Genomic DNA, 26,787 nt, shown 5'->3' with positions numbered 1-26,787 from the left:
ATGTACCTGCAAGACAGTGGGCCCATAGAATGATGTGCCGTAAACAAGGCATTACAACAATTAAAAATCTGTTAAGCACGTAGATCCCACGTTAAGTGTTCTTACCATAATAAATTTTTTTGAAAAAGAGTAAGAAACCCAGGCATTGATGAGTGCCTCTCAGCGGCTGAGGGCCTCACAGCCCTGTCCAGCCCAGAGACTCACCTGCCGAAACAGAGCTCTCAGTCCCCGTGTGAGGCTGGGACTGTCTGTGCCCTGCGCAAAGGTCTCCGTTTCAGTTGGTCAGCTCATCGGACAAAATATTTTTTCAAATACCTTTCATGCGCCAGGTGCTCTTCTAGACAGGGAGTAAAAGTCAGTCCTCAAACAGAACCCCCACAAAACCCCCAAAACTCTGTCTTCATGGAGCTTACTTACTATTTGGAGAGCCAAACAATAACTTAATATGTAAGTGAATTATATAACGTGCTAGCAGATGCAGTAAGTGGTGTGGGAAAAACAGACTCTAGTAAGGGGGATGGGAGGGTTGGGGTGGGAGGTAAATCAGTGGTGGGAGTGGGCAGCATCTGAACAAAGGCCAGGAGGAGACGAGGGAATGAGCCACGGAAATACCGGAAAAGAACATCCCGACCAGGGTACATTCAGCGGCCCTGAGCAGGTTGCTGGTGTGTTCCCACAGCAGGGAGGGATGGGAGGGGCCGAGCACAGGGAGGGAGAAAGGACAGGCTCGGACATCAGAGGGCCGTAGGAGGCCAGCTCTTACAGACTTTTTGGGATATTGGGTTTTACTTGGAATGAGAAGGAGGGCTGTAGGAGGCTTTGGAGCAAAAGTGTAACGTGATCTAACATAAGGTTTTAAAGGACCCCTCTCCCCACTTTGTGAATTGTAGATGGTCCCAAGCCTCCTGGCTCCTCTGTCCGACCTCATCAGCCCCTCTGCACCCCCTCCTCCAGCGGGTCTGCTGACAGGCCCAGGCGGTGTGCCCTGTGTGCATATTGCCCGCCACAGCCTGGCACACACTCAGCAGCAGACCCCAAGCTTGGTCCCTTCTGCCTTTCTGGGCACCAGAATTGCCTTTTGTTTGTTTTTCCTGCCCTCTTTCCTGTCCCAGGAAGATCACCCCAAATCTGGGTGCCCTTTAGGCCTGGACAGAAGGGGTGGGAGGGGTCAGAGGTAGGAGGCTGGGAGATAGGCAACTCCTGCACCTCTCTGGCTTTCTCCTGGGCAGGAGCAGTGGTGGCTTGTCCTGGGGCCAGTTGGGCCTCTGCACTGATGGTCACGGTGGTGCCTCACCTCCTTTGTGTTTTACCTCATTTCTCTGCTTGTCTGAGCCTCCTTATGAAGCCCGGGAACTAAGGGCAGGGATTGGTTGCCCCGTGGTGTCAGGGAAACAGAAGCCCGAGGTCTCTTTTCCTTCCTTCCTGGCTCCTCTTGCCATAGGCACCCAGACTGGCCAGACCAGAAGGGGCTTAAGTCAAAAGGCCACTTTGCTTCTTCTACACAAGAGGAGATGACCCCGGGCGCTTGGGTCATAAGTGTGTAGGGAGAAAATTGCCTAAAAGCAGAAAAAAATAGCATGTACCTAAAAATAAAACAGATTTCTCCTAGTAAAGAAAAATATGGGCATCTCACACCCACATTTGTCAGCTCCATTTACTTTGATAGATTGAACTTATATGAATGTCTGTGTCCACTTAGAAATAAAATGAATGCAAGTACTGAATGTGGCCCCGATCTGAGCCCAGGTTGTCTGTCCACCCTTCGTCTAGCTTGCTACTGAGATTAAACTGACAGGGTAATCATTACATCTGGATCAGCAGAGACCCGGAGTGATAACCCGAGAGGAGGCGAGACCTGGGAGGCACCACTGGACTGTGCTCTGCTCCCAAAGCAGCATATGTGTTCGCCTCCCACCTGATTTCCCCAACATGCAATTCCCGAGGGGAGGCCCCTAGAGAACTCAGCAGACCTCATGGTCTGGGCCCCCGCTTGGGAGATGTTCCTTATGAGGACGTGCTTGGCCATTAATGAGCATTGCTCTGACTTCATAGAAATCCCCACCAGCACTGGGTTTGGCCACCTACAGCCTCCGATCCAAGCTTATAGGGATGTGGGGGGATCATTGGGGTCNTCTGTCCACCCTTCGTCTAGCTTGCTACTGAGATTAAACTGACAGGATAATCATTACATCTGGATCAGCAGAGACCCGGAGTGATAACCCGAGAGGAGGCGAGACCTGGGAGGCACCACTGGACTGTGCTCTGCTCCCAAAGCAGCATATGTGTTCGCCTCCCACCTGATTTCCCCAACATGCAATTCCCGAGGGGAGGCCCCTAGAGAACTCAGCAGACCTCGTGGTCTGGGCCCCCGCTTGGGAGATGTTCCTTATGAGGACGTGCTCGGCCATTAATGAGCATTGCTCTGACTTCAGAGAAATCCCCACCAGCACTGGGTTTGGCCACCTACAGCCTCCGATCCAAGCTTATAGGGATGTGGGGGGATCATTGGGGTCCTCTGGAGATGTGAGAGGGAGCAGTGAGGCCTCACCCCTAAATATTGTCCCCAGGGGAGGGGCTCCAGGATAAACACAAGGCACGACAGGGTGTGTGTGAGTTCTCTTCATGGGCATATTTTCATTCCAGTGAAAGGTCATTAAAGTGAACACCATGGAAGTTTCGAGGTGGGGAAGTCACAAAGAATACCCAAGAAGGAGCCTCAGGCATTCTGTGGCCAGTGGTGCTACCATCTCCCACCCCTTGGCAAGACTTACCAAGATTCTCGGGGGTGACAGAATGTTCATCCGGCCACACCAAAGGGGCTGTTTAAGACGCATTTCCCTTCTGGCCAAATCAAAGTGATAGGGACTGTATCTACCCTCCTGTTTAAAATAGCCAAAAAATGGACAAAATATATGAAACATAAGTGTTCAAGACATTGGACACCTGGCAACAAAGGACAGTGATCCACAAGACATGGAAATACACAAAGTGAGCCCTAGCGCTAGTTTCTAGGCCATGGTCAAGGGAAGAGAAGACCCAGAGGACTCCCTGGGTTGAGAAGTTGCTGAGAGTCCAGGGAGACCAGGGCAGCTGGAGATCCCAAGATAGACCACCAGGGAAGAGGACTCTGGGGGTCTTCAGAGGCTCCCCTGCAGGTTTTGGTCGAGGGTTAATCAGCTATTCCCAGCAGTCGGGCTGATCTCTCACTGATGTTGCACGGGGGACCCAGAAAGGTTCTGTCTCAGAAACAGAGTGACTGGCCCTGAGCTGAGCAATGTGCCAGCCCTGCCTAATCAGCCTTAAAGGTGAAATTCAAAAGGATCAAACTATTTCCAAGTAACCTAACTGCATAACAAAACAAAGCTCAAGAATACTTATTAGAATATGGAAATAAGGAACACTGAATAAGAAAAAATCGACATGTCCGACATCCAATTAAAGATCATCAGACATACAAAGAGGGAGAAAAGCATGACCCATGATGAGGAGAAAAATCAATCAATTGAAACTAACCTGAAACTGACTCAGACGCCAGAATTAGCAGACCGCAGTGGTGAAACAGTTACCGTATTTCAGACTATTTCAAATGTCCCAGAAGTTTAGTAGAGACCTGGACGATAACCCTAACCAATCTTCCAGAGGTAAAACTACAATGTGCAGGTTTAAAAACAGGCCGGATATGATTAGACAGTAGGAATTATAGAAGAAAAAACTAGTGGATTTGACTACATAGTAGTAGAAACTCTCCAAGATGGAACACAGAAAGAAAATTTTAAAAAATATCAGTAAGCTCTGTGACAATTTCGAGTGACCTTATATTTGTGAAATTAAAGTTCCCAGTAGAGAACAGAGTGATGAACAGAAGAGCAATAGAATTTCTTCAACCTGATAAAGGTATCTATAAAAACCTAAAGCTAACATTACGCTTACTGGTGAAAGACTGAATGTGTTCCTTCCAAGTTCAGTGCCGAGACAATATCTCCTCTCACTGCGTCTGTTCGACATTAAGTAAGGGTGCCAGTACAACTGGGCAAGGAAGGGAAATAAAAGGCAACCACACTGGAAAGGAAGAAGTAAACTCAACTTATCCACAGATGGAAGGATTGATCGTATAAAAACTCAGTGGAAGCTACAAAAAGCTATTAACAAGTGAGTTTAATTAAGCTTGCAAGATACAATTTCAAAGTATAAAATCAATTGAATTTTATACACTAGCAATGAATGATTGTAAACTGAAATTACAAAAGAATATCACTTACAATAATGTTGAAATACTTGGAGATATATCTGACCGAAGATGTGAAATGCTTACACATTGAAAACTACAGAACATTTCTAATGCCCCCCAGAGGTATTAAAGAAGACCAAAATAAAGATGGAGCTACACCTTGCTGATGGGCCAGAAGACCTGATATTGTTGTCAGTGCCCTTTAAATGATCTACTGGATATTTGATGTAATCTCAATCAAAATCCCAGTGTGCTTTTTCTGTAGAAGTTAACAAAGAAATCTTACAATTTGTATGGAAAGGACCTAGAAAATGAACAGAGTCGGGAGATTACACTGACTCCGACATTCATTACAGAGCTGTGGTAATCAACACAGTGTGGTATGGTCATGAAGGTAATTATATCTGTGGAACAGAATAGAGGCCAGAAACAGAACCACATATGTGTGAACACCCACTTTTGGACAAAAGTGCAAAGGCAATTCAGCGGAGAAAGGACAGTGTTGACAATGAGAGGTGTTGGAACAACTGGATACTCGTATGCAAAAATGAATTTGGAGTCATACTTTGTACCATATATGAAAATTAGCTCAAAATGGATTATATATTAGTCTAAAACAGAATGACTGGCCCTGAGCTGAGCAATGTGCCAGCCTTGCCTAATCAGCCTTAAAAGTGAAATTCAAAAGGCTCAAACTGTTTCCAAGTAACCTAACTGCATAACAAAACAAAGCTCAAGAATACTTATTAGAATATGGAAATAAGGAACACTGAATAAGAAAAAATCGACATGTCCGACATCCAATTAAAGATCATCAGACATACAAGGAGGGAGAAAAGCATGACCCATGATGAGGAGAAAAATCAATCAATTGAAACTAACCTGAAACTCAGACAGTTATGTTTTTTAACATAAAAACTTATGGAAATAAAACTTCTAGATGAAAACAAAAGAAAACCTTAAAGATCTTCGCTAAGGCAAAGATTTCTTAGACACAACACCAGAAGCACAGTCCACAAAAGAACAAGTTGATTTGAGCTTCATCTAAACTTCTACTCTTCAAATTACACTGTGAAGAAAATGAAAAGATAAGCCACAGATTAGGAGAAAATATTGGCAAATCTGCTATAGGACTTGTATGCAGAAATATATAAAGAGCTCTCAAAACTCAATAGCAAAAACCCACACAACCCAAGTTTTAGAATGGGCAAATGACTTGAACAGACAGTTAACTGGTAAGATGTTCAGATGGCAAGTAAGTGCATGAAAAGATGCTCAACACCGTGAGTCGTTAGGGAAATACAAAGTAAAACCACAAGGAGATACCACTACACGACAGAACAAAGTGGAAAAGACTGACCATTCCAAGTGTGGGTGAGAATATGGAGGAACCGGGACTCTCACACACCGCTGGTGGGAATGTAAAATGGAACAACCACTCTGAGAAACACTTCACTTGTAATAGCCCCGTATTGGAACCCAAATGTCCATCAGCAGGTAAACAGATAAGCAAACTATAGTCTGTCCATGCAGTGGAATACAGCTCAGCCATAAAAATGCAAAAATCATCAATGCATGCAATAGTATGGATGATGCCCAACTAATTATGCTGAGTAAAAGAAGCCAGACAAAAAAGAGTGCACACTGTATAATTTCATTTACACAAAACTGAAGGAAATGCAAACTAGCGGATAGTGATGCTAAGCAGCTCAGTGGTGACCTGGGGATGGCGTGGCAAAAGATGGAATTACAAAGAAGCATGAGGAAACCTTCAAGGATGATGAGTAGCCCTCTGTTCGTCATGGTGCTGCTTTCATGGATATGTACCTATGTCGGCACCTGTCAATCAAATTATCCACTTCAAATATGTGCACTGGCTGTATGCCCACTATTCCTCAATAAATCTATATTTTAAAGGTATCAGTGGCAGAATCTGGTGAAGAGACCACTCTGAATAACTGTGTGCCTTAAGCAAGTCGCTGAACCTCTAGTTTCCTAATCTCTAAAGTGAGGAATATTACTTTCCTTGTAGGGTTGTTGTGATCATTTAAAATAACATGTTAGATATGTTTTATACAAAATAGATGCTCAATCAGTAATAGAAATGATATAATGATGATTTCAAAATACCAAGAAGAAGAACAATCACTTGATTCTCGATGTCCTGCTTGCACATATCTGGAGAGAGTTCTTTGGAGGGACTGAAGGTCATTGTCCCTGGCTTCCCAGTTGCTCAGGTCATGGTTTCACATACAGTGACATGGAGTTCATGTCCTGGTACAATTTGACCCATTCATTTCTCCTACTCTCCCACCTCTTGGTTCTCTGTTTGGTCAAACATGAAAGGGGATCCCCTTAGTCTCTGCCACTGCAAACCCCTACCTGCCAGCCACCCCACCACCTCATGGTCTCTTCCTCCTCCTCCTAATTGTGGGACATGGAACCTCACAGACGTGTAGAGATCAGGCAGGAAGGACACTCGCCTGGGAAGATTAAAGGAAGCTATACAAGCATGTCAATCGCGTAGCGTGGTCCTTGGCTCATTGAAATGTGTAAATGTTAGCGCCTGTGGCTTTATTAAAGATGGATGAGGTCACCTGTTCTTGCTCCTGTGTCCCCCTCACATGCCTGGGGAGCTCTGCAGTAGTCATCGGGGCCAGTGAATCCCCTGTCTGTTCTAGGCAAGTGGAAGGAAAAGGCAGACACCATCCCTGCCTTCAAAGAGAGTACACAGTTCATTCATGAGCAGGTTCAAAGATGGAGCAAATCAAGCTGAGTGGAAGTCATTGGGAAAACATCATGAAAAAAGAGGCCAAAGAGAACCCGTCTGTTCTATGTGTGCTGTGTGTTTGTAATCCCCAACGGTACCAGGCATGCAATTGGATCTCAATAAATACTTTGTGGTTGAACAAGTAAATGAGGATAGCTGGAGATGGTATTTTCCAAAGTAGAGAAGCAATGGGGGAGCAGCAGCTGAGGTCTAGAGTTGGGAGTGAGGAGGGCCCCTTTGGCTAGAGAAAGGCTAAGCCCTGGAAAGAGCTGGATGCAGGGGGTTGGGGGGGTGGTGAATGGCAGAATGAAGAGCCTGGGCACTAGGTTACGGGCCTCTGTGGACACAGGAAGGTGGATAGAGGCTCTGCAGGGGGGCAGCCGCACCCACACCCAGGGTCCTCCTTTGGCTCTGCTGGGTCTTCCGAGGTTTTAGGCATACATCTGCTCCCTACTTCCCCAGACCAGCTCAGCCAAATATAGAATCTTGGCCTCTAGTTCCTCCTCCCACCCACAGGTTGGCACCTGCTCTGAAGGGGAGCCAGAGGCTCTCTCTTTTTCACAGGGATCCCCACTCCTGGCTGGAGAAGAGTGGAAGAGCCACCTGACAGGACAGTGTCCATTCGGCTGGCATACAGGTTCCCCACACACTTACATGTGCCGCTCACTCAGGTTCCATGTCACTTCTGAACACCAGGGAACCATACCAGAGGCAACCATAAAACTAGCACGGACCCCTGTTCCAGCCCTTCAGCAAGGAACCAATGCGTGGACATGCTGTGCTGCCCAGGGGGCCGTGTGCAGCATCCTGGGCTGGCTGGCTCCAACCCCACCTGCTCACTGCTGACCGGGAGCTGGCGTGAAGCTCAGGGCCAGCGAGGGAGGGGCTTTCGGGCAGAGCACTCAGGCGTCAGCCCGTATGCCTGGTGCCTCCTGGGGTCCTCCGACCTGGCCCCTGTTTTGATCCCTTGGAGCTCTCACTTGTGCCTCTTAAGATCATTCCAGTTTCTAGAACCAGTCTGCAACTTGAGGAAAAGCTACGTCATCCCAGACCAAATGGTTTCCTATCTGATCCCTGCACCAAGGTCTGCGGATGTTCGGTGTACCCATTATACCCCTCCAAGGCAGCTCGGTTACTGAGCCTGGCTCTGGGTGGGCTGTTCCCTCCCTTTAAGATGCATTCCTGGCAGATACTCTAAGGACTGTGCTAAAGGGAAGTTTTGAGCAATGAAAGAACAGCGTTTCTTTTTGCCCAGCCATGGAGAAGTGGGGTTTTCCTCTGACTGGAGACAGATTGGAGCTCAAGTCCTTTGGATCAAGACTTCTTGATCTAGCGCTATAAATTGGAAAAGAATTCCAATCTCTTTTCTTTGCCATGCAGCAAAGGCGCCCTCCTCTCCGCCCCTCTCCCTGGCTGCGTCCCACCCAACCCAGAGCCTTGTTTCTCTTGCCCAGGTGTCCTGGGCAGCAGCCACAAGGCCTGAGCAAAGGAGTCTGAGCTTGGAAAGCCTCTCGCCCGGAATGTGCATGCCTGTCTGTGGCCGTGCCATTGTGTGCGTGTGCGTGGTTTTGCACGTAAGCGTGTGTGTGTGTGTGTGTGTGTGACAGAAATCGCTTCTGGAGCATGTTGCCCTCTGTCTGCCCATCCAGGTTACTCCTCGCTGCAGGACGAGCTGCTGTCCCCTGCCTCCCTGCACTACGCGCTTCCCTCTCCACTGCGTGCAGACCAGTACTGGAACGAGGTGGCCGTCATAGATGCCATCCCCTTGGCGGCCACGGAGCATGACGCCATGCTGGAGATGTCTGACATGCAGGTGTGGTCCGCGGGCCTCACACCCTCCTTGGTCACTGCTGAGGACTCCTCTCTGGAGTGCAGCAAGGCCGAGGACTCTGATGCCACCGGCCACGAGTGGAAGCTGGAGGGCACGCTCTCCGAGGGACCCCAGGGCCCCACACTGGGCTCTCTGGACCTTGTGGAGGACGACACAGTGGATTCAGATGCCACAAATGGCCTTATCGATTTGCTTGACCAGGAGGAAGGTCAGAGGTCAGAAGAGAAGCTGCCAGGTCATAAGAGGCAGGAGGACTCCACAGGTGCAGGGCAGGACTCAGAGAATGAAGTGTCTCTTGTTGCAGGCCAGCAGAAGGTGCAAGCCCGCATCACAGAATCCCCCACTGTGAGTCGGGTGATGGAGACCAGCCAGGACAGGTAAGGGCGGGGCTGCCGTGGTGGGGTGCCTTTCCTCTTCCTGGGCTTCCGGGAGAGACTGTGCCTGCCAGTGAGTTCAGAGGGAATCTGTAGGTCCTGCGGCGAACCCTGACTCTGTTCTAAACACCCTGGGACAAATCCATTCTGTAGGTGCCAGCCTGCTCTGAAGTTCCCCATCCTCACTCGGGCCTCTGTCCTGGAAGGATGGAGCTGTGGTCTGCAAAGGCCAGTCCCTCCCAAGACACCTGCTGGGAGTGGCCAGCAGGAAGAAGGGGTTTGGGATTTGGGGTGGGGGTGTGTAGTGTACTTAGGAGGAAGAGTATAAGGCCTGGAGGAACCGCGTCTCCAGAGTGCAGCTGGGGCTGGGTGCCCTGGGCCCCATTCGCTGTCCGGGGCTTATCGTTGAAGACCATATTTAGAAACCTAAAAGCACCAAGGCCCAGATAGTCCTTCGTATGGTCACATAGCCTGCGTGTGACAGAGCTGATAATGGTGCCCTTTCTGCTTTACCCTTTTGAAAGAGTGAGGCTGGTGGACTCATCGAGGGCAGAACAGAGCTTTCGACTTTTAAGAGATGGTTGTTCTTGTGGTAACTCCTCACCAAGGTCCCCGTGACAAGAAGGCTGGTACTGTGCCAGCAGCAGGGGAGCACGGGTGGCAGTTTGGGCAGAAGTGCCTTCCGCACCTCTGCAGACACTGAGAGCTCTCAGGCCCTGGCCCGACTCACCGCCATGCCGTGGACTCCACACTCCCGGTGCTATGCCGAGGGCAGGGTGGGCCTTGGGATGAGAGAGAGGGGAGACGGACAAGTTGGTGGGTACTGCTCTCGCCTTCCTGGACCAGCACAGGAAACAAGTGACAGTATCTCTCTCTTCCATGTTGCTGTGCTTCCTAAATTTTGTCTAAAGCAAGGATACAGTCGATGTGTCCCCAGAAGGTTGTGGCCACCCAATAAGGATCTCAGGTCTGGCCAGGCCGTGGGAAATCTGTTCTCGCTTCCTCTTCCCACCCGCACTGCTCAACTCAAAAGCCTGTACTGACTGGACATTACCCATGGTCCACGTAGTGTGGTCCAAATACCATAGTAGGAGGAAAAGGAGAAGGAAGGTTGTTTAGAAGATGAGGCAGCACGGGTTTGTTTAGCTCCCAAACGAATCCTCTGAGCAGGAGGAAGAACTGGGCAGACTGAGCCTATGAGGGTTCCAACCTAGATGCTGACTTTCCTGTGAAAGGGGCCATCACCCAACAGCCCGTAATGGCCGGTCACTCAACAAGCAGTGACTGAGCACCCGCCTGTGTGCTGGCCGCTGTACCACTGTGACAGCGAGGTCATTAGACAGGGAACCAGAAAGCCTGAGTGCCTGGCCTCAGTGTTACCGTCTTGCTCTGTGACCTTGGTCAGCCTTCCTATGGGGACAGACAGATTCTGTTCACTCACCCAGCAATACGAATGAGTGCCTACTGTGTGCCAGGCACTTACAAAAGTGCCTAGGTCCTGGGGATGTGGTGTTGAACAAAATAGACCAAAAGTCTCTACCTGTAAGAAGATTATATTCTAGTGGGGAGACTGAGAGTAAACAAGGTAAATGAAATTCAAAGTAATTAAAAGAGAAATGCTAGTAGTAAGTGACAAAATGAAAAACAAAGCAGGGGACAGGAGCAGGTGGTACGTATGTGTGTGGAGAGAGGGTGGTTGAAATTGCAGACAGGGTGGCCAGGGAAGCCTGGGAGAGTGGCATTGCAATAAAGACTTACAGGAATTAGGGGTGAGCCATGCGGATACTTGAAGGGAGTCAGCCAGCCAAAGGCCAAGCTAGTACAGTGGCCTTGACGTAGAGCATGCCTGGCACAGACAAGGGACGGTGAGGAGGTCACTGTGCCTACAGCCGAGTGATCAGGGAAGATGAGGTTAGAGCGGAAATGGGGCCAGAGGTGTCAGGCCTTGAGACTCACAGAAAGACGTGGGCCTTTACGGGGCGGACTGGGGAGCTTCTGGAGGGCTCCTAGCAGACTCGTGAGCTGACCTGACAAGTGCCGTGACAGTGGCCTGACCCGGCAGGGGCAGGAGCAGGGAGCAGAGCTAGGAGGCCTGCGCTGGCGGCGGCGTGGGCCGGGGCTGCAGCGGCGGTGGTGGCGAGAAGTGGCCGTGTCCAGGCTATTTCATGAGAGTGGAACGAAGGTGCCATCCACTGCAGTGGGGAGACCGGGTGCAACAGGTCTGGGAGGAGGTCGTAAGTGTGCATCTGACCTCCCTGTCCTCGAGACGCCTGTGAGAAATCCAGAGCAGAGATGTGGAGGAGGCAGCCACACACCTGCGATCCAAGGACGAGGTGCTGGAGACGGCCATCTGGGCGTGAGGAGCATCCGGATGGGGTGGAAAACCGTGGACTGCACGACTCCCTGAGGAAGCAGATGTAGATAGAGCTGGGGCCTGAGAACTGAGCCCTGGGGTGCTCCAGGGCTCAGAAGTCAGGGAGATTCGGAGGAACCCACAAAGGGCACTGGAAAAGAGTGACCAGAGAGGGAGAGGGGATCAGGCAAATCCCGAGTCCCAGAAGCCCCAGAGCAGCCTTTTCTGGGGAGAGCATGAGTGCCGTGTCATGTGAGCACTGAGCACTGAGCGTTGGCCTGGAGGGCCCAGGGGGGCGGGGCTGAGCTGATGGACATGGTGGTCCCCTGACTGGGTCTTCGGTGTGAGCCTAGGGCCTTGGGGACCCAGAGTGGGGCTGTCCATGCAAAGGGAGGGGACCAGTGGCACTGGCACCTGTATCCTTCCCCTGCTGGACAGCACGGATGGCCCCTTTGTAGCTCCCTGGGCAGGGCAGTCAGCTGAGTGGTTTGCATCCACTCTGCCAACCCTTGGCTGTGTCCTGGGTGAGCCAGGGCTCTGGAGGGGCGGATGTCTGAAAGCAGAGACCAAAGGGTGACCAGGTGCCTTTCTCTCTTCCTGGGCCCCAGACCGCAGGACTGGGAGGGGGAAGGCTCCATCATCTCGTACCTGCAAGATGCTGCACAAGGTTCCTGGCAGGAGGAGGTCACACGAGGCCCAGGCTCATTCCAGAGAACAGTCACCACCGTCAAAGTGCTGGAGCCCAGCGGGGCACAGGAGTACGAGAAGGTCCTGGTGGCTGCCACTGAGCATGCCCAGCCAGCGCAGCCTGAGGCCGAGAGCCTGCAGGCTGGCCGGGAGTGGGCACAGGAGGCAGAGCGCACCTTCTCCGAGGTGGTAAAGGTAAGGACCCTGCACCAGCGCCAGAGGCACCTGAGGCCCAGGTGACCTCCCATTTACTCAGCCCAGAGCTGAGCAGGTTCATTTTCTTTAGAAGTTGTGGTGGTGAATTTACTTTCCCTACAAGCTTCCTGGGCCTTAGTCTGCCGCCCTGACCCCTGCTGAGGGAGGGACGGGCTGACGTGAGTGGGGCTCCTGAGTGTCCAGGCACAGCCCACGTTGTCACCATCCCCACAACTACCCCAGCTCTCAGAGGTCATTCCCATTGGCTGCTGATGGTTGAGCAACTTGCCCAAGATCACAGAGTCAGAAGTGGGCTTTGAGTCAGGCCCCGCTGGCCCCAAGGCCATGGTTCTTGTTGGGTTCCTTTTTCCATCACCTTTTAGAAAGGGTTCAGAGCTGAGAGAACTGGGTTTGGGGCTCACGCTGGCCGCCCCCCCCCATGGTCTGTGTGGCTGTGGACAAGCCACTTTCTTCTTGGCACCTTGGTCCCTCACTGGTAGACGAGGAGCCAGTGGACTGATGAGGAGTGAATGGATTATCGCCGGGGTTCACTGGGCGGACCTCTGTGGTTCTGCCAGTGGGCCCACGGAAGGGGAGCAGGAGGAGGGTGAGATGAACGTTCCCAACACAGGCTCACTCTCCTCTCTCCTCCGGGGTCCCGGCCTCTCCCTTCGTTGCCCTCCCTCCGTCCTTTCGGTTTGTCCCACTGAACTGTTTTTATTTATTCACCTTTATCTCCATGCCCCATTCTTCCTCTCTTGCCCCTCCCCATTCCCATAGGCATCCATTTTAATGTGGTGTTTGAAATAAGTTTTAATATGAAAAACTGCAAATAAATACACCAACAGACAGCATATCACATTGACTTTCTGCGCGCACTTCACCAGGCCAATCTCGTCTCATCTATACCCTGTTCCACTCTCGCCCACCCCCACTGTATGACCTGGAAGCAAATCCCAGGCATCTTACTAATGTGTCTTTTTAATTTATGGGTTCTTACAAAATCTGCGTCACTGTCCTGTGCCTTTGTATTCTTCATGTGTATGCAAATGGTATGTTCTCTGTCTCCTTCAGTTTCTTACTGTTCGGCCTGCACCGTTTCCTCATCCGGGAAGAGCTTTCTTCCTCCCTCTCCATCTGCTTCTTTCTTCTCTTCTCTCCCCATGCCCCCCTCTCCGAAATCGGTCCCAGCAGGCACTTCTGGAGACTGCAGGACTCAGCTGCGTCTGCAACGGTCCTAGGCTGTTAAGGCACTGCTGACTGTTAAAGCTGCTAGGAATTAAATCGGGTTTTATTTAGCATGTGTCCTTGCCAAGTATGTGTCTCGGACAGGACAGGACAGGCGGCTGTGTCCATTTTTAACCCCAGCCCACCCTTGTGCATTTTTTGCCATCAAGCTGTTCCTTGGTACCCAGTTCTGCTGCTCCCATAGCAAGAGCTTGGCCCAGAGCACGAGAGCTCTTAACCGGGTTTGGACTCCTGACTGACTGGGAAAGAGGAAGATACCGTTCTTCTGCAGTCAGACTCGGGAGGGGAGACTGGGGAGAAAGCAGCACCACCACAGAGCATCAAGGGAGAGGCCTTCTGGGTCATTTGGTCCCACTGCCTCATTTATAAGTGAGGAAACTGAGGCCCAAGGTGGCTGATGGCATCTGTCTGCAGGGTCACACAGGGAACCAGTGTCAGAGCCGGGACAGTGCAGATCTTTTCTCCCTGTGGGAGTGTGTGTGTGGGGGGGGAGCAGCATACCTAACGCCTCCCCAGCCTAGGGCAAGACTGGATGGTGTGGATGAGCTGCTGACCTAATCACCTGACAGGACCCCAGTGGGGGACAATGAGGTCCATTTAAGGTGCCGGTTTGCAAAGTAGCCATTTGCTGGTATTTCCGGCGAATCTCTGAAAATAGTGACAGAGAGATAGAGAGATGCCCAGTAATCTGGGACGTGGGAGGCGGGACTGAAATGACTGTATGGCAGCCAGTCCTTCCCTGAGGACCTGAGGGAAACACCTGAAGGAAACACCTGAGGGAAACACTTTGTGGCTGGGCCAGAACCAAACCTGCTGTGGCTTCTGTTTTTCCAGTGCTTTCTTACTGAAATGAGGCAGTGAAATCTGATTCTTTATTTACTTACTCTTTCACTAGGCACGTTGCCTAGCCTCTTGGCACCTCCTTTTCCTTTGTAGAAGATGATAGAATCTGCATAGTAGGATCATCGCAAGGCTGGCCCGAGTTAGTGGGTGAAGTACATGAGGGGCAGTGCCTGCAGAGCAGTGGGCACTATAGTGTTTGCTGTTACTGTTCATAGTGGCGGCACTTCCCAGCCCTGTGATCTGCACAGCACTCTGGAGAACGGGGCAGGGAGAGCACTTGAATCCACCCTGTTTGATGGACGAGGAAACTGAGGCTCAGAGGAGGTGCCCAGCCTCCCTGGTTGGGTCACTGTGTTCTGTCCCAGGTCTTTGTTCTCTCTGCCACGTGGGCTGCTCCTCCAGGAGGAACAGCCTGATCCCGAAAGTGGAATTCCTTTCAGCCACAGCTGCTGTGGCTGCATTTGTGAATCAGCTCTGGAAAGGAGAGGTTCATGTGCGTCGTTCCTGTTCCTCGCGGGTGAGCGCTGACAGCCAGCCTGGGAAGAGCCTTTGAGGACAGGCCTGAAATAGACACACCCGTTACACGCTTACGCTCAGGGCTGCGTGCCCAGTGAAGGGGCTGATGGGAAGGGACGGCACGGGCCCTGACACCTGTGCTGGACCCTGCTGCGCTGGGTCCGAGCACGTCACTCATCCCAGGGCTATTTTTGAAGTGAACCCTTCACTGTCCAGGGCATCAGCTGGTTCCCCACGAGAGGGGGTGAATGTCATTCTGATCACGGGCAGGAGCAGCCCAGGGAAACGCACAAGTAGCTGCATTCTCTGGATGCCTTATTTTCTGGAGTCCCTGAAAGGGAAAGTTTCCCTGGGCAGAACTGCCTCTAGTTCGCATGGGGACAGGCAGGCAGGAAAGGTGAGGGGCCGTGTCCTTTTCAAGCTCTCCGATGGGGTGGGGCAGGGTCTCTCACGTGACTTTGACATGAGCTTTCAGTGCCCAGGACATGCACACCTGCCGGCTTCCTTCTAGCACAGTTGGACAACCCCAGCAGCTGGTTTGGAAGCTAAAATTATCGGAGGCTGACGTCACCCAGGCGTGAGGGCAGAGCCTGGGGCTACTCAGCAGGAGGACACTCCTGCAGGCAATTCTAGCGAGAGGCGGGTCAGCGTCCTGCCTAGAGACCAAGGAGTGAGAATGGAAGGGGTCCCACGGGGACTCCAGGGTGCAAGAAGAGAATGAGAGGTTGGACCTCGGCAGCAGCCAGGGCCCTGGCTCCCCTGGTCCCCAGAGGGCCAGCCTGGTGAGGATGTGGACTTTCATCACCCAGCTCCTGGTCACCTTAGTGCTGCTGGGCTTCTTCCTGGTCAGCTGCCAGAATGTGATGCACATTTTTAAGGGCTCGCTGTGCTTTGTGCTAAAGCACATCCACCAGGAACTAGACAAGGAGCTGGGGGAGAACGAGGCCCTGAGTGATGACGAGGAGACCATCTCCACCAGGGTAATCCGTCGTCGGGTCCTCTTGAAGGTAATCGCCAGACAGGAGGCAGGGCTGGAGCTGGAGGGAGCACCGGAGGCCAGGGCTCCAGGACAGAGGGCACAGTGCTGTGATGTGTGTGGAGGGGTCTGGGCCAAGGCCTCAGACTCCAGGTCAGGAGACATGTTGGAAGAGAAGGGACAGGAGGGCCTAGGGGACAAGCCCTCTGTGATGGCGGAGGAGGCTCAGCTCTGGGACTTGGCGGGCCTGTTCTCATCCTGCTTCTGTCCTCAAGTTACACCAGTGTGATGGTGTGTGTGGAAGGGCGTTCTTCACTGTAAAGTGCTATAGGAATATAAACTAGGTGCCTCTCTTACTCCCTCAGGGTCCCCTCCATGAAACTTGCATAGTCGCCCCTGTTTTGCCTGCTGCCTGGTACTGTTGTGGGGACAAGAACACACAGCCCTTGCAAGCTCGGGGCTCCATCCTGTCCTTGGTCCCCATGGCCCCACTGGGTGCCTCTCACACTCAGAGAGACTGGCTTGGCTGCCCCTGTGTGTTGAGTTGGAGTTTCCTGCTGCGGGGTGAGGGGGGAGGGTCAGACTGTGACTCTTGCTGCTGCTGCTGCTGTTGTTCTATTTCCACATCCTCTGATCCTGTTCCCAAACTCCCGCCTATCAGTCTTGACATTCTCCCTTTCTCTGATTGCAGGGGAATGAGCTTCAGAATATTCCAGGGGAGCAGGTGACTGAGGAGCAATTCACAGATGAGCAGGGCAACATTGTCACCAAGAAGGTGGGTACAGAGAGTCCCCTGAGCTGGGGGGAGGCAGGAGAAGCAAAGGCTAAAAAGGCAGGCAGCGCACTTGCCTCCCTGGTGGCTGCCCGAACCAAGGGGTAAACGTGGCTCAGACTGGTCAATTTGGGTGCCAGGAGCTCTTGACTTCCGTGATCTGGACATGACATTCCTCGCAGCCACTTTACCTGATTCAGCCTGAACTGAGTTCCCACTACACGGTTCCAGAAGGACTCACCCCCAGGGAGCAGCCCTGACTCGGTCCTGTGATGCCCAGCCCAGGAAAGGGCTGTAAGAATGCAGTGTGGTGATATTCAGCCTGTCACTGGCCTCTTAAATTAAAAAAAAAAAGATGCAGAAATGCATTGAGTTGGCAGCAGATTTTAATGCACTAGGCATGAAGTTACTGATCAAGGATCGGGCACCATGCTAGGTGCGGGCAGAAAGGAGAAGAAGGAGCAAAGGGAAGACCTTGCAGGTGCCCACCTACGGAGCTGCTCCCCCCGTGATGGAGCAGCCCCCTCTTGTCTGTCTTTCCTTCTGCGCACGAGCTTCCCGCAGGCAGGGACTGTGTCTTGTTTACGTTTTCATCCCCCACTCCTAGCACATGGTAGGTACTAACAGTTGTTAGAGTAAACAGTTGTTAGACTATTTGGATGAATGAGTAAGGGGGAGGTGGGTTGAATCGAATTACTACAGATGGAAAAGCCATGTCCTCTGCCCTCGGGAGCTACAGGCGTAGGGGGAAGATAAACAGTGTAAACTTCCAGCGCTGCCAAAAAGCAGAGGAAGTGCTGAGGGCTGGACAGAAGTTACACATGGACCAACCTTGGTCCTTAAAAACCTGCTGAGACCCTTCGGTGAATTCTAGTCCCGCTGAGGCTGTTCAGGGCGCGTGTTTCCACGCAGTGATGGGAGTGAGAGACCTGTCCCTGTTCTTGCCACTTTGGGACAAAGGCTGCCTCCCCCTCAGCACCATCCCCAGGGACTTGCTCTTTTCAAGCTCTGTCTTTATGGCTTCACCAGCCCCTTCTCCTTTCCTTCTCTTCCAGATCATTCGCAAAGTGGTTCGGCAGATAGACTCATCTGGTGCCGATGACACCCAGGAGCACGAGGAGGTGATTGTTGAGGGGCCCCCAGAAGACCCTAGGGAGTTGGAAGTTGATATTGATCACTTTATGAAACACATCAAGGTACTGCGGTGGCCGCGGCCTCTGAGGCCCTCACTCTTCCGAGTGGCCTGGCGCCTGTACCTGCTGCTCACCTCTGCACCAGCCCACTCTGGATTTCAGTCTGCACTGTACTGACTTTCCGGGGCTCCCCCTCGAGCCTTCCTCCCTCCCCAGGAGGCAGTGTTTCCACTGCCTCCAAATGATGCCTTTCATGCTCTTGCCTCCTTGTTGCCCGTCTCTCTGTGCGATCTGTCCTGTATTCTGTCTCTGCTGCTGTCTCCAGGTGGAGCTGAGAGGGAGCAGCCTGCAGCCAGACCTGCTAGAGGGCAGGAAGGGGGCTCAGATAGTGAAGCGGGCAAGCCTGAAAAGGGGGAAACAGTGATCCCGAGCACCTCCCTCAATGGCCTCTTTGGAGGTAACACAGTCTTTCTGCATCCTTTCTGCATGGCTTGGTCTTCATGGAGTGGCTGGTTCTGGCAATGGCTGCTCCCATCCTCACCCCGCCCCTCTGCTCAGCATGATGCGGGGTGAACAGCTGTGGTGCCAAGGCGTAGGTGCTCATCTCCCCACCTTCTAACTGTGCCTCTGAGGCTTGGTTTTTCTTCGAGGAAACATAGTCATCAATATCCCCTGACCTACCTCTCAGGAAGTGCAAAAATACAGAGTTGAAAAATGCGTGGATGAGTGAAGGTGCTTGGTAATCTCAATAGTCATATTATCTTGGGAACCAAGCAACGGGATCTGGAGGATGAGGACAGGGCATTGGAGAGGGGACCTGAGTCTGTCTAGGCTGTGCTATGCCAACCCATGTGCCCAGGAAGAGCTCCAACAGTGACAGACTTAGAACTGTGCTGTCCCTTGAACCTGGAACCCTTTGGAAGTCCCCACCAACAGAAGGCTTCCATTCTCCTCCGTGTTTCTTAAAACCTGTCGCTCCTCCGCTTTCCGGGAAAGGGCAAAGTGAACAGGCCTGGGGGTGCATGGTGTTTTCCCTACAAGTCAGGAGGGCTGTGCGGGAGCATGTGTGAGTACGCATGGGGCGGTGGGGCTGAGAGCCGGGGCGTGCGGTGATGCGTAGCGAAGGAGACGCAGCGGCGGAGGCTCTCCAGCGGGCCACGCGGTGCTGGGGGCTTCGGCGGCCAGCTCTGACCTCGTCCTCCCTGAGGGATCCTGTACTGAGCTGCCCCGAGGCTCTTCACTGCGCCCAGCTCGGGGCAGCTCAGTACAGGATGCATCGGGGTGGGAGTCGGCAGGAAGAGAGGAAGCACTGTGGTGCCAGCGCAGCACTGACCGGGTTGTTGCCATTTTTTAAACCCCCAGGGCCTGGCTCTTGGCTGAGCGGCCAGCCAGCGCCGGCTTTCTGCATTCAGCACAAAGCAGGGCTGCTGCCTCCGCTCCCCAACCACCAGAAGTGCTGACTCTGGGCTTCCCAACATACCTCAGCACTTGGGCAAAAGAGAGGACTGGCAGATCCGGTTATAGGATAAAATTAGACCTGACTCCTCAGCAGCTTAAGGAGGTCACAGTGTTAACCCTGGGACTGCCAGGGGGGTCCCACCAGGCTGCTGGTTTAGGAGAGTAGCTATGACCAGTCCTGAAAACAGTCCAAAAGTGCACATAATTAGAAAAAGCAGAGAGTGGAAGCAAAAGTGCACTCCTTAGCCCTATGTTCCTTATGGTAGTGGCAGCAGCAGCACTAGCAGCAGCAGAGGGGGCTTTAAATTTCAGCTTCTGTTTGCCTGGGCTGCCCCTGGCATTCTGGAACAGGGAGAAGCAGCCCAGAAGCCAGCCTGGGCAGGGCAGAACCTAGGGACTTTTATTTTTTAATTTCCTGTGGATGATCTCACTGCACCACCCACATGGCACGTGGGTCCAGACCACTGAGCTTGGGCATCAGGAAAACAGGCCGGCCTGGCTCCAGCACAGTGCTGGGGCTTCTGCCAAGAAAAGGCCAGGGAAGTGTGAGGTGGGCACAGCAGTGAGGGAGCCCGTGATGAGGCAGACACCGGCCTGGGTCCCAAAGAGACAGCAAGGCAGGCTGCAGAGAAGACGGTGAAGGGGCGGGAAGCTCTCTGGTCCTTAATATTACAACGCATTCAGCCTTCGTGATTTGTGGGTTTCATACTTGCAGATTCATCCACTAACCCAGATTTATTTTAACCCTCGAACCAACTCCGCAGTTCCGTGGTCACTCGTGGACGCATGCGCAGTGGTGAGAATTGGAGCCGCCCTGCGTACCTGTTCCCAGCCGAGGTCAGACGAGGCGCCCGCCCGTTTCAGCTCTCAGACCGCAAAGAAGGGTTTTTCTTTGGTTTCTGTGGTGCCACAGGTGGATTGATTGATTGATTTGATTTTGGGGCTGTCTGTTAGTGATTTCACTGTTTTGGCCTCCCAAGAGCTGTCTTGTGTTCCTAAGTGTGATGTGTCTCAGGGAGAAACGACTTGTGTTCAATAAGCTTGATTCAGACGTGAGTTAGAGCACCGTGGGCCGTGCGCTCAGGGTTAACGAGGCAATGATACGTGTTACAGAAGGTGCCTTTAAGCAGAAGACACACACAGAACATGGCTAACAAAACGCTGTGAACAGAGGCTGGCAGGAACCTGACGCTGCGTTTTCCCTAGGAGCAATGGCTCCGTATCGGCTAATCCAGTGTTCGTGGCGGCTTTTTAGAACACTACTGTGGGTAACGAGAATCTACTGTATGTATTTCAAAAAGGGTGAAAGCTGGGGCTTAGGAATCTAGATGGAAGACCCGGCTCCTCCAGTTTGCAGGTTGTGTTACCTTACGCAAGTCATTTACTGGCCCTGAGCTTCCTCTTCCTCGAGGAAGCCTGGAAATAGCCCCTTGTGAGTGAGTGCAACACCCCAATAGAAAGGTTTGAAGAGAATCCTGGTAGCCATGAGAACCATTGTGAAGGGCAGAGAACACATGTATCTTGGCGCTCAGCAGATCTTACTTGTAGTATGACTGGGGCAAGGCGGCTGACCTCTGAAGCCTTGAGTTCCTTGGCCAGAAAATAGCAGTGACACAGGTATTCCCCTTATAGGGTGGTTACGGTGATCGAGGAGTTTGTGTTTGTAAAGGGCTTGGTACATTGTCAAGTTCTAATCCACTGTTGCTCAGAGTGCTTCCCACATCCCTGTAACTCAGTCTTCTGAGAGCCTGGTTAAAATGCAGATTCCTGGGCTTTGCCCCAGACCTACTGAATTAAAATTCTGGAAGTCTGCCTTCGGCATCAGTTCCTCTGGCGGTTTTTATGCATAGGGAAGAGTGATGATGACTGATCGTGGTTTTCCCTTACGAGCCGCCTAGAGGCGATGTGGCACAGTTGCAGGCGTTAGAGTTAAAGGTGAGCCGAAAGGAATGATGGCTATAGTTTGTTCAGAGATGTGGATCTCCCCCCAAAGGGAGGAACACCCCCATTTCTGGTGAGGACAGAATAGACCCCAACCACCCCTTCTGCTGTCCCCACAGTCACTCCCACCTGGGGAAGGATGGGGCCTCTGAGCCCTGGCGGACGTGGGAGGGGTGCTACCTAGTAGTTTTTAAGAAGCTAGATAATTGCTGTTTGGGCGAGGCCTGGTTGTTGGAGGCGGACAGTGACAGCTGGTGAGTTCCACTTTGTGCCCGAGTATTTGGGTCTGAGAACAAGGGTGTCTGTGCTGTCAGAGCCACAGCAGGGCACGGGGCGGCTGGAGGGCTGTGGGCAGCAGCTGGGACCAGCTCCGTTCTTGGCAGCTCTCTGCATCTATGTAGCTCCGCCTCCTCGGGACTCCCTGAAAGCTGCAGCGTGAAAAGGCTGCTGGGTTTTTTGTTTTGTTTTGTTTTTCTATTTAACAGACACTCTCCATCCAGACATGGTGGTTGCAAGTCTTGTGTTACTTCTGACTATAGAGTATTTTATTAAGGTTAAAACTTAACAGTCTCAGTGGGAAGGGGCAGGGAGGCAAGGGGTTGTGTTTTATTTGGCTGTTGGAAGTTGCAGTTCCCCCTCACTCCCAGACATTGCAGGTACACTGGAGTCTGGTGCTGGGGAGAGGAAAGAGCCAGAGACACGGGACAGAGGGTGGGAACAGGTGGGAAGGCACAGACAGGTGAATTGAGGAAAAGAACCTGCCTGGCACACCCACGAGGAGCGGCAGGGGCATTTTCTGCTCTCTCTGTGGGGTGAGACCTTCCTCAAGGGGCTCCCGGGTGAAGAGCTGCAGGGCCGGGAGAGATGCTGGATGCAGCTGGGAGACTGGCACTCCCACCCTGCCCCTGCTGCTGCTCAGGTGCCCGAACTGGACCCGCCACTGCTCCTCTTGGAGTCCCAGTTCACCCAAAGAGGAAATGAGCAGTTACCATAGAACAGTCTCTTAGCCTTGAACTTCCTCCCCTGCTCCCTGCCTGGGCAGAACAGTGGGTGAGAAATGGTAGCCTGTCTTCCCCAGCCTCACGATTTTAGGCCTCTCATTGGAGGTGTGCTTCACACTGGGGCAGGCAGCGTGGGGACCACCTGGAGGGGCGAGGCCGGCTGTTGTCCTCGGAGAACTCGCCCTGTCGCTGGGGGAAGAGTGCAGACACGGAATGGGAGAAATGGGCCACGGACAGCAGCACTCTCAGAGGGCCCATTCAGAGTTACATCCGTATACTGTTCAAAGCACTTTATATGTATTTAGCTCTTTTATTTTTTAAAAAATATTTATTTATTTACTTATTAGAAAGAGGGGAAGGGAGGGAGGAAGAGAGGAAGAGAAACACTGATGTGAGAAACAAACATTGATTGGTTGCCTCTCATACCTGCCCCCAACTAGGCACCAAACCAGAAACCTAGGCCTGTGCCCTGACCGGGAATCCAACTGGAGACCCTTTGTGCCTTTTGCTTTGTGGGACGATGCCCAGCCACACCCAGCCACACCAGTCCCGGTTCTTTAGCTCTTTTAACTATCACAACAATCTAAAGAGCTGCCCTCCTTTTATCACAGTGGAAACCAAGTCACAGAGACAGTCCCTAACATGACCATGGTCACACAGCAGGAAATTGGCCAAGAGGGGATATGAACTCAGGCAGTCTGGCTTCAGAGTTCATGCTCTTAACCCTACAGCATGTAGCTGCTCTATATGAAAGGCAGTGACAGGAGGGAAGAGTTTCCAGAGCTGTGAGGAGGGAAACAAGAGTGAGCCGGAGTTATTAGGAAGACTTTGTGGAGGAGAGGTCTGGAGGGTGGTGGGCAGAACTTCAGCAGGGAGGAGGAGAACCATGGCATCCCAGCTAGGAGGGCCATGATCGCAGGCAGGGAGCTAGGGAGCTGCGGACCCACGCGGAAGAGGCACTGTGATCCCTTGAAGCCATGAGCTCCTGAGACCATGATCTTGTCGGCTCCATCTCCGGGACCCTGGGGCTGGCACACACCAGACTCCAGTGCACGTTGGCTGAGCTGAACTGAGAAGGTGGGGAGGGTGCTGCCGCCTAGCCTATCCCCTCTCTTGGCACAAGCCTGGCTCTTGATGACGGCCCCCTTCACAGGTACAAGATCTACTCATGGGGATTTCTTCCCGGGCATCAGAGCCTCCTGCCTCTCCCCTGAGACACAAAGCACCCAGGAGGGTTTTCTGGGGGACCATCCACTTGGTAGGGAGCTAGTCCAGGCCAGGTCAGCCACCTCTGAGAGGCAGCCTCGGGGTTGGGAAGGGGGACAAGGATGGCTGGTACTTCAGGAAGGCCAGGGGCTCTGCGCTCAACACCTTTCTGCTCATCACCTTGCTTGCGGAGGCTGCTTTTCCTGAATCAGATCCTACCTGAGCAACCAGCACAAAACTCGGTGTTTGGGGTTTTTGCTGGGAGCTGCACTTTTAAATTCTAAGTGTCTCCTTCTCTGTTTGTGTCCCTCAGGATCACACCTCGACACCCAACCCTTGAACTCCACACACTCCGCCATGCACACAGGAGGAGAGCTGGACGGGAGGGCCACACAGTGGCCCAGTGTTCCTCTAGGCTGACACGGCCTGACCTTCGGAAGGGACTTCCTTTAGTCTCACAATCGCATGAACGACTGACTGCAGACGCATGACCTACAGTGCTCAATCCTGCCTCTAGCGACAGCTGACAGCGGATCTCTGTCGGGAATCAGGACAAAAGCAGCGAGAAGGGGGGGGGAGAGAGAGAGATAGAAAGCAAGCTCGAGAGAGCGCGCGAACACAGAAGTGAACAAGGGCTCTTTGTGGCTGGGGATGATATATTTTTTTAAATCATTTTAATTTTGACTTGTTACAGGGTACTTATTTTTTTCAACCTCATCTGTAAGAAATCCATGTGGGCTTTCTAGAAAGAAAAAAAATTGAGAACTAGGCGTGAAATCAGTTCAGCACCTTAATCCCATGTCCTCACCTGCCAGCCTTCCCTACCCGCACATACCTCCATTCCATTGGTGACAGTCTCTTCGCCCCCCACAGTGGGCGCCCCCCCCAGTGGGCGCCCCCCCCAACGCTCTATACCACACTGAGGACACACACACAGGCACCCCTCCCCTCTACTCAGTATACACACAGATTTTACTGTGATGTCCGAAGCTGTATAGAATTTCCTGTGGATAAACTGAATTTTTTATGTTGTCTCTCTCTCCCTCCCTCCCTCCCTCTCTCTCTCTCTGCCAGTTTCAGTATTAATCATCTTCCAATGGAAAAATCATTACCTTTAGAGTGCATTCAGGGTTCCTTGTGCTAGGGACTTAAGAAGCTGAAGTGAGGACCCAGGCTTAGCTGTAGGGCTCAGAGGGAGCCAGTGCCCCATCTGAAAGGGTCTTCTCTCTCAGTTGGTGGTGGTCCCAGGGTTGCACCAGCATGTTCAATAGAGAAGTTTTTCTATACCTTCAAGCACTTCTATCATAGTCTGTGTTCAAAGTGTAAACTGTACAGTAATCAGCCTTGTGTATATGAAAAATAATAAATACTATGCAAACCAATAGAAACACTTTAGCAGTATGTGCAAAGCACTAACAGCTCAGCTCCTGAGGACTTCTCCAAGCTGCGGGAGAAGGAGCTACAGCCTGTCTTTCAGTGAAAGAGGAAGGGAGTAGGGATGGTGAGTGTATCTGCGGGTTCTCAGAAGTCGGCCACAACCCCCGAGGCCTCCCAGAGCGAACTTGGTGCTCTAAGTCCAGGCAGCCCGCAGGATGGGGGGCCTAGGCTGGGCAGCCTCAGCGCTCCGGCTCTGACCAAGTCCCTCCGCCCCACCAGGAGGGGCGGGGAAGGGCCACTCCTGACAAGCCCAGGGGAGGGAAAGCGGGAGGAGGAGAGAGCAGCTGACCACCAGGAGGCGGAGGCGAGGAAGGAGACCCCCACCCCCAGGCCAGGCTCCGGGTCAGAGCAGGAAGGAAACAGACAGCTGGCTGTTCCTCGCCTCGGTGCCACCAGGGAAGAGCCTTAAAGTTATACTAGAGCCTCCGGCAGAGGGAGGCCCGAATCAGCACAATCCGGCCCCGCTCTGCGCGGCGGGCGCCCTCCAGGGCCAGAGAGAGACTGGCAGGCTCTGCTGGCTGTCACAGAGCCACTGTTCGTGGGTGTCCAGTCACCTTCCTCCCTGCCACTCTTTTGACGTGTCCTCAGAACACATTCACACCTTCCAAGTAGCACAGAAGCTCCCTCAGTGTCATAGCGCCCACGGCCCTGTGCCTGTCGCCGGCTGCACAGGTCCCGGAGGAGCGGGGCGTGCGGACCGCCCAGCCCAGCGGGGAATCCGGGCACTGCGGAGTGCCCGTCCGGCCTAGGCGCTCCTGTTGGTCTGGGCGGATTCGCTTTTGCTTTCGGAGTGGCCAGTCCGGCAGGCGAAGGCCAAGCTAGTGGCCTCAGGTCCCCCAGGGCTGCGCCTGAGCAAGTGCGGCCTGAACAGACCCCTGTGGGGCAGGAGCGCAAGGCTCCTCCGCTGCTGGCGGTGAGGCTCGGCTGGAGCGCGCACCCGATCCCGGCTCCCCCTGAGCGGCTCCTTGGCCCCAGGAAGACAGGCGCAGGGCCCGCCCCCCCGCCCGGACCCTGTACCTTCCTGCCCTGCGCCGCGGCTGCAGCCGCCCCCAGTAGCCCCTCGCAGAGCCCCGCGCGACCCACGGCCCCAGCCTACGCTTTGGCACCTTCCGCTCCGTACGGCATGGCTGCTTGGCCCCGCCGCCCGGGCCCCCCGGTGGCATGGCTGCCCGCTGCGGTTGCTAGTAGGAGCTGTTAGGGGAGGAGTTTGGGGTCTCCACACGATGCCTAGAGAATGCTGCAGTCTGCACATTAGACGCTTTTTAGACGTTTTGGAATTACCTTGATTTTTCTAATTGTTATGAAAATAAATCTTTTCTTGACTCTCTCCCCATGCTCTGTAATCGGGAGAGAATTCCCCTTGCCCACTCTGATGTATAGACCATTCTCCCTACACCAGCTGAACAAATGTCAAAATTAATAAAGAAACTGACCCATGGCACAGGGCTCCATCTGTACTTTTTGGCTCGTCCTTGGGGGGGTTGAGGTACTGAGGCAGGAGTGAAACCTGGGGTTGGGACCAGTCGGAAGGGTGCCCTGCTCACCAGGGAGGTGACCACCCACGCTGGGAGAAGTGCCCCAGCCCCTGAGATGGTAGAGCGGATTTCTGTCCCACCTATGATCTCCATGAGATGGGGGCAAGTCCAAGGTGGGAGGGGACACCACAAGCCACCAGGGAACACGGCCGAGCCCACAGCTGACATATGCTCACGCGGACCCCCTGGCACTCCCTGTGAAGGCAGCTGGCCTTGGCACCCAATGCCATTCAAAGCTGAAGAACCTTCGAGAAAATCACCCTGTTCCTAGAAATTAGTTCCT

General features: G+C 52.8%; 1 protein-coding gene across 11 annotated transcripts in view; it reads left to right on the top strand.

Annotated features, from left to right (window-relative positions):
• ANK1 (ankyrin 1) overlaps positions 1-26,426 on the top strand; it is a 196,100-nt gene extending 169,674 nt beyond the window's left edge. For 2 of the 11 annotated variants that reach the window (XM_037055443.1, XM_037055446.1), the window contains exons 39-44: positions 8,648-9,206; positions 12,165-12,438; positions 16,713-16,796; positions 17,849-17,989; positions 18,252-18,383; positions 23,846-26,426. In XM_037055443.1, coding sequence (XP_036911338.1) covers positions 8,648-9,206; positions 12,165-12,438; positions 16,713-16,796; positions 17,849-17,989; positions 18,252-18,350 — 1,157 coding nt within the window. In that variant the 3' untranslated portion in view covers positions 18,351-18,383; positions 23,846-26,426. Of the gene's footprint in view, positions 1-8,647; positions 9,207-12,164; positions 12,439-15,627; positions 16,053-16,712; positions 16,797-17,848; positions 17,990-18,251; positions 18,384-23,845 lie in introns of those variants that run through there. The other 9 variants (XM_037055445.1, XM_037055449.1, XM_037055450.1 and 6 more) reach the window with 6 other exon arrangements.
• Positions 26,427-26,787: the final 361 nt, after the last annotated feature.

Source organism: Sturnira hondurensis, unplaced genomic scaffold (assembly GCF_014824575.4).
Source record: "Sturnira hondurensis isolate 20B ecotype Veracruz unplaced genomic scaffold, ASM1482457v3 Scaffold0008640, whole genome shotgun sequence".
Lineage (NCBI taxonomy): Eukaryota > Metazoa > Chordata > Mammalia > Chiroptera > Phyllostomidae > Sturnira > Sturnira hondurensis.
The sequence above is the reverse complement of the archived record's forward strand: the minus strand, read 5'-3'. Positions and strand labels throughout refer to the sequence as shown.